The sequence below is a fragment of the Simochromis diagramma genome, unplaced genomic scaffold, assembly GCF_900408965.1.
Source record: "Simochromis diagramma unplaced genomic scaffold, fSimDia1.1 OVJJ01000361.1, whole genome shotgun sequence".
Lineage (NCBI taxonomy): Eukaryota > Metazoa > Chordata > Actinopteri > Cichliformes > Cichlidae > Simochromis > Simochromis diagramma.
Genome location: NW_024386860.1, coordinates 18,404,759 through 18,417,200, shown reverse-complemented (window position 1 = coordinate 18,417,200; position 12,442 = coordinate 18,404,759). Strand labels below are relative to the sequence as shown.

General features: G+C 42.9%; 1 protein-coding gene across 2 annotated transcripts in view; it reads right to left on the bottom strand.

The window, feature by feature from the left end:
- The window catches only part of LOC120732964 (C-type mannose receptor 2-like), a 4,949-nt gene extending 2,845 nt beyond the window's left edge, over nucleotides 1-2,104 (bottom strand). Inside the window, exons 1-2 of one of the 2 annotated variants that reach the window (XM_040030899.1) lie at nucleotides 1,726-2,104; nucleotides 1,397-1,450 (exon numbers count right to left, since the gene is read on the bottom strand). In XM_040030899.1, coding sequence (XP_039886833.1) covers nucleotides 1,397-1,433 — 37 coding nt within the window. In that variant the 5' untranslated portion in view covers nucleotides 1,434-1,450; nucleotides 1,726-2,104. Of the gene's footprint in view, nucleotides 1-1,396 lie in introns of both variants that reach the window. The other variant, XM_040030898.1, reaches the window with a different exon arrangement.
- Between the last annotated feature and the right edge of the window lie 10,338 nt (nucleotides 2,105-12,442).

The following is a 12,442-nucleotide window of genomic DNA, read 5'->3' as shown; positions in this document are numbered from 1 at the left end:
TTAACAGAGTTAGAAGTTAGCAGGAAGCTAGCGGAAGTTAGCTCGCTAGTTTTGCTTGTTCTGACTGAGAGATTTCTGAAAAAGTTCAAACATACTGCTCTGCTATCACTTCCAACATAAATGAAGACAGGGAACTAAACAGCAGTGACGTTTGTAAAGTTACTGAAGTTGGGCTAGCTGGTATATAATGATGTGCTACGTGATCGCTAGCAACACAGCTATGTTAGCATAGCATAAACACTGAAGCTGGAGGATGAACGCTAACACTTTTCCACTCGATAAAAGTTAACGTGAAGGTTCCTGATGGTTAGAGACAAATACAGTCGCGTGGCAGGATGCTGTAAACGGACCAAACTCGTCAGGAGAACAACTGAGATAATCCATCCACAATACGAGGTTAGTCATTAATATACTGCAACAACATGGGAATAGAGCCGCTGTGATAGAAAACAGCATTAATGAATCGATGGTACAGAAGTGGAGGAAGCAAGAAGAATGAGTTGAATAAAGTTTGATTTATCTGACTGCTTTGTTTCCCTTAATGTGTCTTATAATCCCGTGCACCTTATGGTCCGAAAAATACATATTTGACTTTTTTATTTGGCTCACTGCAGTTTAATGTTGCAAAGCTCCTCTTTTTAACTTTGGTGGATGTTATACTTGGTTATGCTCAGGATATGTCAGCCCATTTCTACTGGAAATGCCTTTTGGTTAAACTTTCAGCAAAGAATTTGCATTTGCACTGTTAAATGTTTATATAGCTTTAATGCACATAAAACAGCTGCTTGTTTAAGTGAAAATAAATGGATGGGTTTTTGTGCGCTAGCAAAGTTGTGGAGTTGTATTTTGTCTCGCATCAATTATATTGTCAGTTATATCGTTATCGCAAATTTTCAAATTTATATCGTGATAAATATTTTTGGCCATATCGCCCTGCTCTAACGTGCACACGGACGTGGTAAAAGCAGTCAGGATCTTTTTCAGCGAGCTGACGGGTTTGCAGCGTTTCAGGCTTTCAGTCAGATTTCTACACAGAAAATAAAATCAAGACGTGTTTTTCTCAGCAGTGCACACAAACAGCCACGTTCATGCACTGACTCTTCCCTCCTTTCTTTCTTTACTCTTTTACTTCACTTTATACAAACTGTTACAAACTGCCGACTATTAAACTGTCAATCAAACTTCTAACTGGACCCAAAGAAACCTTTAGAAGTTCAGTTGACATGACAAAGGTCTTTGGAGATTGTACGAGTGTTCCTGTGACTGCTTGAAGCTCGTTTACAGACACCTTTAAAATAATCCCTATGGAGCAGTTCACTTTGTGCTTTCTTTGATTTTCTGATATCAAACGTTTTATTCAAACTGTAAATGAGGCGACTGAGATGAGTTCACAGACCTGAGAGCAGCAGCAGGATCAGTCCACACCTCTTCATGACTGAGAGCTGAAAAACTGTGAAGACGTCCTCATGAATCTCATCTGCAGCTGCTCGTTCATTATTAATCATAACACTTAAAGCAGCATCAACAAAGAGGCAGCTGTCTCTGTCATTCACTCCATTTCTATCTAATCTAATCATTCAAACAAAACTATCAAACATATTCAACATTTGAAACGTTCAACTTTAAAAATGTTGTCTTCCTTCAATTATCATCATTTTGTTTATTAGAATACCAGACAATGAATGTGTGAGATTATCAAATAAACCAAACATATGCAGAACATACCCGACACGATGAGACGTCTGTGCAGCTGTGACACAGTCAGAACTCTTCATCTGATATAAATGTCATCCTCGCTCCTCCTCCCACGTCCATCAGAGACTTTGTAAAAGTGGTTTTAGAAAGCAGCCCAGTGGTCATTAAAGTGCATTTGATTAAAGATGCTCAGAGTCGTTTAACTGAAGATGACTTATTCAAAGTTAGTACAGATGCAAACAGACTGACGTCTGGCAGAACGGGCTGTGAACTGGAGCTAAACGAGGTCACAGGCGTCGAACCATGAAACTAGGACTGAGGTTAAACGCAGTAAACGGGCCGTTCGGTTTCAGGCTTCAGTGTCTGTGAGAGGAAGAACATGCTCCTCCTCCTGACTGGAGGTCAGCGTGTCTGCTGCATCATCAGCAAAGATGGACGCACTTGGAAATGTTTGCGTCTTCATTTTAATCCAAGACGGAGGTTTGCTTGCTGTGCATGTGTTTGCATGGATACAGTGCTGATTCTCTGCCCGACCACTTCAGTCTTATTTGAATAATGTTGTCATTATTAGAATTGGGACAAAAGAGCGTTCAAGCTCGACTCCTCCAAACAAATCAGTGATGATGACGACACAACCCGACACATTTCACATGTCAGTTCCAATCATAGACAACAAACAGTTTTTATTTTGTTCTTTGTTTGTTTGGCTTCAGCGTCTTTTTAATGATGTTACAGTTTTAGTGCATCTCCTCTAAAAGTGCAAAACGTGCTTTGAGAGTCTCACACAGCACCACTCCCAAAGATGGAGGCTCAGTCACAGACAAATAAAATGCACTGATTTTAAAGTCACCACTAAATTTCACTGAAAGAAAATAAAATGTGGTTTGTGTAGCGCCTCACGATGCGAAGATCACGAAGTGCTTCACAAAGAAATACCAAGAAATGCAAAAGATAAACTTGGTTAAATATCATTATTGGATGTGCTGCAGGTGGTCATGTTGATACAAGACATACCTGTTGCAGTGATCACACGGTGAACGGTGTTGCCACGGCAGCCGGATGCCAGCTCGTTGCCCGTGGTGACGGAGAAGTCCACCTTTGCCGGGAGTCAGCGTGGGTCTGTTCTGCTCGACGCCGGCGGTGCCGAGGAAGGAGAGAGCGCTCCTCTATTTATTTTCAGTCTTTAGTTTCATTCGATGGAAACCTTTAGATTTCCTTCTTGTTAGGACTCAGAAAACTTGACTATCCACATGACAGAGCACTCGGTCTCATATCTGATGATGTGTAAGATCAAGAGAAGATCAGAAATGAGGGTAAACCTGAAGTCTGCTTTGGATTATTCTCTTTAACAACCAGTTGGCAACATTCTAGTTTTGTGTTTTGAAGGTTTGAGTACTTGCAGCCACCACGAGTACATGAAAAAGGACTCGAGGTCTTTTTAAACCTGTATTTCCATCCTGTGCGAGCGCAGCCGACAAACAGACATCATGAAAACGATTCAACACAAAAGCACCCAGTTCTGAGTTAAACTGTTTTCTATGTGAAAACTGTCGTTTCAGCTGCGTGAGAGAACATTACAGCCATGCGCTGAGTCGCCTTAGACAACAATGATGCTAAGCTTAGTAAAACAGTTTGCTAGTGTAGCTGCTGACACTAGTCTCATTTCAGTTTGATGGTACAAACGTATCAGGAGTGACATCATTGATATTTACTAGATACAGAACACAGTGAGCCTACACTGTTCACTGCATCACTCCATGCTTGCACTGAGCACCACCTGCTATCATGTATACATCTACTGAGCACTTTTCATTTTTGCTTTCTTTCAGCGTTGTCTGACAGTGTGTTTTGCACTAAGCAGCAATTTGCTAATGTTGTAAAGCTGCTCAACATTTGGAAATAAAACCCATTCTGATTCTGCACAAAGAAAGCTCAGTGGTGGAATCAAATATGACATTTCAGTCAAAATTCAAGGTATTTATTTCTATTTCATATCATTTATGAGCCCTGTGTGAAAGCTTTAGTTACATTTAAGGGCAATATCCCAAAAATAAAGTCAGAGATTTGATCCGTGTGTGTTTCAGATGAAATGAAGACAAACTGATGCAGTAAATCTTCTCTTATTGATGACAAAACTGTGCAGCATAATTCACTTCAGATGTTGCAGATGTGAGAGCATAAGCAGGCTGATGTTTGGAGGCTCTAACAGCAGAGAGATGATACAGAAACATCTTTAGAAAATACTGACACACTTTATGAAGGGACAACTTTGTGTCTAAATGAGCTGCACACTTTCCCCACTGAAACCAGCACAATCCCACTGATGAAAACAATATTTGAACTACATATATTCTGGATAAATCAAAGCATTATCAAAGTTGTCTGTGGTTCCCTTATTTTTCCTTGGTTCCCTGTCAGATCCTGCAGGACGAACAGCAGTGAGTGGTTCCTGTATGCAGCTGTTACAGGTTGTGTTGGAGATGCTTCTGCAGATACAGGAAGCAAATATAAAAGTGTTTTCAGTGTTTTTAGCAGTCCCTCAACTACAGAGAGCTGTCTGCTCTCCTCTGCATCTCTCAGCTGCTGCTGGCTCCTCTTCCTCCTCCTCCTCCTCACACACTGTCCTGGATCTGTCCTGGTGTCTCATCAGGGGTGGAGAGCCTCCGTCTCCTCTCACCTTCTCAGGCTCTTCTGACTCTGGACACTTGCAGAAGGAAATCAACCACAGCAGTCAGCAACAAAAGCAGCAGAAGTTTATCAAATCTGTGTGAACTTGCAGGATGAAAACACCGTTTTCTCTTATCGTCACACAGACACACTTTATGTGTTTGAATCAGAGAGAAACAGGATCCTGCAGAGTGTTGGTCTTTATAACAAAGGTGACAGACTCGGGTTGTTTGATATAAGCCTGACAACAACAGCAGGAAACAGCAGGAGGACTTCTCCATCTACTGTCTGTCTCATTGTTAGCGCTTTAAACAGGATGAGAGCTCTTTAAGGACAAACTGCAGCACAGCATGCTTGAGTCTGCGTCCTCACCGCAGTTCGCGGGCCACATATTTGCTCAACCGTCTGCTCGGTGTTTCCTGAACCGTTTAAGTACGTTTGGCTTCACAGCGACAACCAGACGGAGCTTCGGCAGAAACCTGAACGAACTAACGGAGAAAGAGCGCGTTAAACGCGACCTCACTAACGTCACGTAACTTAGCCGAAGGGTCGCTAAATGCGACTTTAAGACTTCTCATTATGCTAACATTTGTTCCGCGGTATATTTGCAGTGGGACAAAAGCCCAGCGCTCACTTTGAAGACGGTATTTCTGCGCGTCACTTCGGCCGTCCGCCATTTTTCTTCAACCGCTGACTCGCAGTGTATCCTGGGATATGGTGAGGGCGCGGCTTCTATCCGTGCGCTCGTGCGTTCTGTGTGGCGTCACTGGCAGATCAAAGGAATCAGCTTCTGCTTCGATCGTCACAGCCACGTCACAGGCAGGGGAAGCTTTAAATAGGAGCGCTCACACAGAAACATCACTGCTCATCTGTTTGCAAATGTTCAACAGTCGGCGTTCTCCCAACAAGGAAATTATCCAGCTGTTCTCTCAAACCCAGAAAATCTAATGTGCGATACAACCATGTCAACACGCAGCGAAAACGAAAATACAGTCGTGGTCACACCAGACCAGATTATGCCACCTTTCAACAGGTGCTTCCAAAGGCTCTCTGGAGCTGAGTGGAGCATGATAGAAAGTGGCACATGCGACTCAGGCGTCCGAGCGGTGCTCGCTGATATGATTTGTGAAATCATTCAGACCGCCTCTAGCAGAATCCTCAAAAATGCCCTTCCTGTTATTCAGGATCGCATGATGAAGGAAGATCCGGAGCCTTTAGGTGCGGGGAAAATAAGCCCGTCCCTCGGAGACTCCATCTCAGCCGCCATCGCCGGCGCTCTTAACGTCCCGGAACAGCGACCTGAGAGCACCGACGAGCTGACACGGATGGTTGAGGAAGAGATCTCCGAAAAGGTCAGCTCAACGGTCAAACTCGTTAGAGAAAGCCCCGATCTCCCGCAAGACCCCGCCGTTTATGTCAGCGGCAAATGTAGTAATATTAAAAAGCTGCACCGCATGGTTTGCCACGCTGCCTCGTGCCTCAAAAGGCACGCGCGTGAGCTGTCGAGCGGCTCTGATTCCGGTACAGAAAGTACGGATTCAAAGATGTCCGTGCAATCAGCAATCGCAGAGATTTCTGTGATTCTGTCATCAAGGAGCTCAGATGGAGAGATGACAGATAAAGATGAGGAAGAAACTCTAACAGAAAAGGACGAAACAAAACGAGCCGCAGGAAGCCAAAGTTTCCGGGCTGCAACCCCAGTAGAAGTGGTTGCAGCTGACATCGTAAATGAGATCATTGGCGACATGGATGTAAGCAGCGAAGAGCCCTGTGAGAGGAGTCCTGCCTTTAATGCAGGATTAATTACCAACAAGCTGAGAGACTTCTTCTCCAGATGGTTGCAATCCACCTCTCACTCCCGGCTCAAAGCACGCAAACAGCGCTTTTCCATGTTTGCCAGAAAACAATTTGAAACAACGAAAAAAGACCTGAGAAAAGTAATAAAGGCAAACAGAAAATTTCTTGTTTGTCTGAAAAACATTTGCAAGGACCCCAAAGGTGACACGGTGCCCTCTGATAAAAGTACGGTTTCCAGCCGAAACACACTGCTCCGTTACATACGCTCCTCTCCCGTCGACTTCGACGCGATTAGATCAGACGTCAATCAGTTGTATGAGAAATTAACAAAGAAAGAAAAAGTCTTCAGCATCCACAAAACAGTGGAAAACTTTAGAACTGGTGGAGCAACCAGAGATTTCACTGTGGAGTTAACGGCAAAAATGTTTGATCTACTTATGACGGATCGACTGTATCAAGTCCCCGAACCTGTAATGGGTAGATCCCTGTCTGACACCGTCATCTGCAGGACTCCACAACCAGCACATGGATCAATGCGTCCCTTTTCTGCTGAAGTCCTCTATGTGCTCGTAGAAGACGCAGTAGAAAAGTTTGTACAAAAACTTTTACTCTGGGTGGAGAACGAAGACGAAGATCACCTGATTGAGGACAAAATTTCTGTGGCTGTGGAAGAAATCCAGAACATTATTAAAAGAACGAGGAAAACAACAAAGGAAACCAGCACAGATTCAGATGGAAGTGGAAGAGAATCTGTTCCGACACCTGTAACACCAAAGTCTGGGAGCAGTACCCCAGAAAAATGCTTTCTGGTACCTTTTCAGTCACCTGATCAGACACCTGATCAGTCACCAAAGTCTGGGAGCAGTACCCCAGAAAAATGCTTTCTGGTACCTTATCAGTCACCTGATCAGACACCTGATCAGTCACCTGATCAGTCACCAAAATCTGGGAGCAGTACCCCAGAAAAATGCTTTCTGGTACCTTATCAGTCACCTGATCAGACACCTGATCAGTCACCAAAGTCTGGGAGCAGTACCCCAGAAAAATGCTCTCTGGAACTTGATCAGACACCTGATCAGACACCTGATCAGTCACCAAAGTCTGGGAGCATTTCCCCACAAAAACGCTCTGCCAGTGTTTCAGGCTCACCCAAGGATTCCTCTGACATGTCAGAGATGAGGTCTGTATCAGCGTCATCTTCTGATGCTGAGAGAATTTGCAGTGACCTCGCCATTCTCCTCATGATGAGAGTCATCAGAAAATCTAACCCTGAAACTCACCACTTTTTTGCCAGTGCAGCATGTACTACAAAAGAACCTGAGGCGATCCTCAAGCGTCTGAGAGATCTGATGCAGCCTGAACTCAGCAGCACAGAGTCCGTCACAAGTCTGATGAATGACAAGAAAAAGTTCATCAAGAAAATGACCAAATGCCTCATCAAGGAGTTTGGCTCCCCAGACACTGTGTTAAAGGCTGCGATGGCAAAGGATGCGTCTTTTGATGAGGTTCTGACAAAGCATCTACAAATGCGCCTCGGAGTCATCCCCGGTCCTCCCAAAAAGTCCAAAATTTCCAGGTTTTTTTCAGCGTTGGGAAAAACTCTGCGAAAACCCTTCAGGTGGTTCACTAAAGCCAGAGATGATTGAAATGACCATCCTGGCTTTTCCCCGCCGCCCTGCTTCTTTTAACATCTTGAAGCAGAATTTTAGCACCAAATCCAAATTCTAACAACTGTAGTTCACGCCATCTCGTCTCCTTTTTGATTTCCATCCCCCCCAACCGGTCGCAGCGGATGGCCGTCCCTTCTGAGCCCGGTTCCGTTGGAAGTTTCTTCCTGTTAAAAGGGAGTTTTTCTTCCCCACAGTTGCCTCGTGCTTGCTCAGAGGGGGATCGTTTGATTGTTGGGGTTCTCTGTAGTACTGTAGGGTTTTGACCTTACAGTACAAACAGGGAGGAGACTTTGTGATTTGGTGCTTGATTATGCAAAATATCTAATTTGGCATAAAATAAAAATTTAAAATAATTAAAAATACATTCCGACTTTGTTTGTGTTTTTCTTCTGTTGTCAAATATGTAGAAAGTGTTGCACGTGTGATTTTAGTCATTTAGCATCAACATGTAGCCAACATGTGTCTGTTTGTGATCCTGCTGCATCTGTTTTTGTCTGATTTGTGTCTTACTTTAATCAATTTACATCTATTTTGTGGCCCAAATGTGTGGATCCTGTGTGACATTGCTCTGTTTTGTCTTAATGCTTCACTTTGGTTGTTGATGTTTGTGCTCATTTTGATTCTAGATGTAGACCTGCCATCTGAAAATTAGCACCTCGCCCACGTGGAGCATTTGTTCTTTAGTCCAGGGGTTACACATTTTTTCTTTCAAAAAGGGGAAATACCTCGGTTACTTTACTACTGACCAAAGAAATGATGACATATACAGACAACGATGTAAGCTCTATGTGCAGGCAAATACTGTTTGACACAAATTCAGCTTTTGTTTATGTGAGTTTGTTGATTTATGTTTGTTGCATACTGTTATATACTGCCCCCTTGTGGTCAGGAGACCTAGAAGGGGGTAGTGCCAGCCAGATGTTTGTAGCTGTGGGTGTTTGGACTTTTAAAGCACTTTGAAGAAAGTTAATGTTCACTTTTAGAGAACGACTGGATGGCTCTAGTAACAGAGTCATTTTAGCGCTCACAGATCCGACAGTGAGTGGTTCCTGTTACTCATGCAGTCTGAGGAGGCAGCGGTTGAAGTGTTTGTGTATTTATTGATTTCTTTTATTAAGTCACTGTGTATTTGATGTATATATTACGGTTTATAAGTCCTGTCAGCCCTGTGCTGAGAGGGCTGTGCTCATCCATCCGTCCTGTTCTAATAAAGCCAAATTTCAGGAACACCTTCTTTAGATCTGTTCAGTTTTATTTAGAGATGGACCGATCCGACATGACGTATGGGAATCGGTCCGATACTGACCTAAATTACTGGATCGGACATCGGAGAGAAATAAAAAAAATGTAATCCGATCCATTAAATGTAATTAAAGTACCCCACAAAACTTGCGACGTGGAGTAACTCGGAGCACGTCGGAGCAGTATGTGTCACGTGATAGAGCGGCTGTAGCGTGCGAGACCTGACGGCGGTCTGGTTGAGCATTTGGAGTTAGGGCGATTTTAGCCCATTTTTGGGGGGTGCTGAAGCATTAATGGTATATTTTTATGTGGTTCAGCCACAGCTCTGCTAAAACCTCAGCCAGTAATAGGTCGGCCAACCTTTGGACCGTCCAGTTGTCTGTATGACTGCCGCAGTACGTGCATCACATTTGCTCACTATCAGAAAGAGCCAAACAGCCCTGGTGGAGTGAGCAGCTGTAAAGAGAAGCAGATGCTCTGTTTCTAAAAACGTTTTAAGCTTGTTTCAAAGATTCTGTACAGCAGCTTTAAATGTTTTCCAAAAGCACACACACACTTATCAGTGTTTCTCACACTTTTTACAGTGTGGACCACCTGATAAAAGGTCAAGCTCTCCTAAGGACCACCATGAAAGCATGAAAGTCATAAATCTTACAACACAAAATTAGTATCTGCAGTAAAGATTTTTTCATACATTGTATACATTCTACCACAGGCAAAGTTGCCTCCATTTTTATTTTGTTTTTTTTTAATATTTTGTAATAATTTATTTTTAATAATTTATTCTGTTTTTCAGAGTGTTTTTGTATGTATCCAAAAAATGCAGTCAGTTTACTTCTTACTCACTATGAGCATCATTCATTATTCTCCCAGTAATTAAGGTTAATATATGTATTTTTCTATTCCAATCCATTCTTCTTTAGCAGCATTTAAATAACCTTGATCAGATTTGATGGTTTTGTTACAGACTTTTCAAAAAAGTGTTTTGCTTTTCTTTCACAAATGTGGGATTAAATTGTGTTTAGATGTACAAAACAGTGATGTCATGTTTTGAGACGAGGACCCAGGCACAGAGAGACTTGATGAATTTAAGAATCTTATGATTTAATAAAGAAATTTGCAGACTTGCACAGAGATGGTAAAATTATGATGACTGATAATGGAGACGAAGATAACAGACGATGAGGACAGGGAGGAACAGGGGTTTAAATGCACCGAGGAGACATTCAGAGACAACTTGGGACAACATTTAAGGATGCAGGGACTGACAGAGACGGGGAAGACGTCTCATCGTGACGAGTAAAGTTGATCTTGCCTGGCTGGGCAGCTCTCTGGGTGCTCAGCACCCCCAAAGCTCTGATCCTAGAATCGCCCCTGATTTGGAGCCTCGCTACCAACCCGGCATTTCATCTCCGACAAAGTTATCGCAGAGAGAAGTACAGCAAGTGTGTAAGTTCATCTCTGAATGTTTGTAAAGCATTCCCACGTTAAGCTTAACCGACATATGGAGCGACTGCCTCTCTCTCTCTCCTGTTGCTGCTTCAATCATGATCAATGATCAGCTGATCGTCTCTCCTTTGTTTTTGGCCCACTTTGCACCAGAAAGAGGAAACCAGCAGCTGAACAACAGCAGCACGTTTGAGCTTGATAAGCTGCTGTTAGAATTTATTTAATATTCCTTTCTACACCAGGATCCTTTTCTACGCAGCTGACGTAACTGTGCAGGGGCGGATCTAGCATGGTTTAGCCAGGGGGGCCGATAGGGCATGAACAGGGAAAAGGGGGCACAAAGACATACTTTTCTTTCTTATTCTCATTTAAAATGTCGAGCTTTTAATAAATAATTATCTGAATTTTACACCCAAAGTTTTCATCTGATGTAAAATGTATAGTATATATAATATATAGTGGGGATGGTATAGACACCGATCGGTGTTCTTACGCCCATTTCCTGGGAGTAAGGGCGCCCTCCGTTTGCGAGGTGCGCCTGCTCGCTGCTGAAGTCAAAGTAAACTTTATTGTCATCTCCGCTACAGACAGTCCAGCATATAGAGACGAGATGACGAGGCTCCAGCTACAGTAGTGCAAGGAAACAAACAATAAACATAAGAACAGTAAGAAAATAAATATACACTTTAGGACTCGGGGTAAAGGATCAATGACAATTTAAAATTTATAATTTATAGTTTGATGATTTAAAGTCACACACACAACCTGTCGAAAGGGGAGGGGCCTGCTGCTTCCAAATAGAGCACATTTCATTCATAATGTTGTAAATCCAAGCCCATTATGTATTCATGATTTGAATCCTGGGTTGTGTGAAATCCCAGAAATGCATCTTAGACAAAGTGAATCCGTGAACTAAGGTGTAGGTGTGTTAGGTTAAGTTGATCCTCGGGTTGAGGGATGGGTGTTCCTACTGGAGTGCAAAATTAAAACCAATGGAAGATGGACAAGAAAAGTTCAAAGCCATCAGGTGCTCAGTTTAGAAAAAGAGAAAAGAAGAGGAGGAGAAACGAGCAAAAGATGCAGGTAAGCAGATGTGTGATTGGATGATGGCAGCTCATCCTGAAACAATCAGAATCAGAATACTTTATTAATCCCTGAGGAAATGATGTGCGTTACAGTTGCTCCAAGAAGAAATGGTAAAAACAGCAACAGTAACAAACTAAACTCCAAACAATATATTATGTTACAGATTTTAATATTAATTAGTGATTGTCAGTTGTTGATTTGTCCTGTTCTCATACAACGCATACTCTCTCTCTCTTCATGTGTGTGTGTTTGTGTGTTTCTCTGGTGAATTTCAACAACAGTTTTATGTTAATGTACAAGCCTTAACATGTTTTATGTGTCTGTTTGTGTGTGTGTGTGGGGGGGTGGGGTGTTCGCCCGGGGCGCCAAACAGGCTAGGACCGCCACTGGAGAGAACAAGCAGGTGTCACAATAAGATGCCGCACGAATCATTTGTGTCAGTGAAGAAAATGAGTTTGTGGCTACGAGACAGAGAACAGCACAGGGACAAAGCTGCAGGCCTGACAGCAGGACGTGCATCACTGCTCCTGTTTCCACCTGGAGACAGTGTTTGCACTGCAGCCTTTGTCACATTCATTAGTGCCCTCACTGACACACAACACACACACACAACACACTCCCAACACGCTAAACATCACAAATCCCGCCCTCTCTCTCTCTTCCTAAACAACCACGTGTTGTCGTTTTTTTTTTTCAATTGGTCGACATGGTACATTTTTCAACCAATAGGAAAGAGGCAGCATTTTTCTTTCTTTACTGTTTTTCATGCTGTCCTTAGAAAATGCTTCGTTTTTTAACAATTTCTTGCAGCACAAACGTATCGATAGAATTCAGAG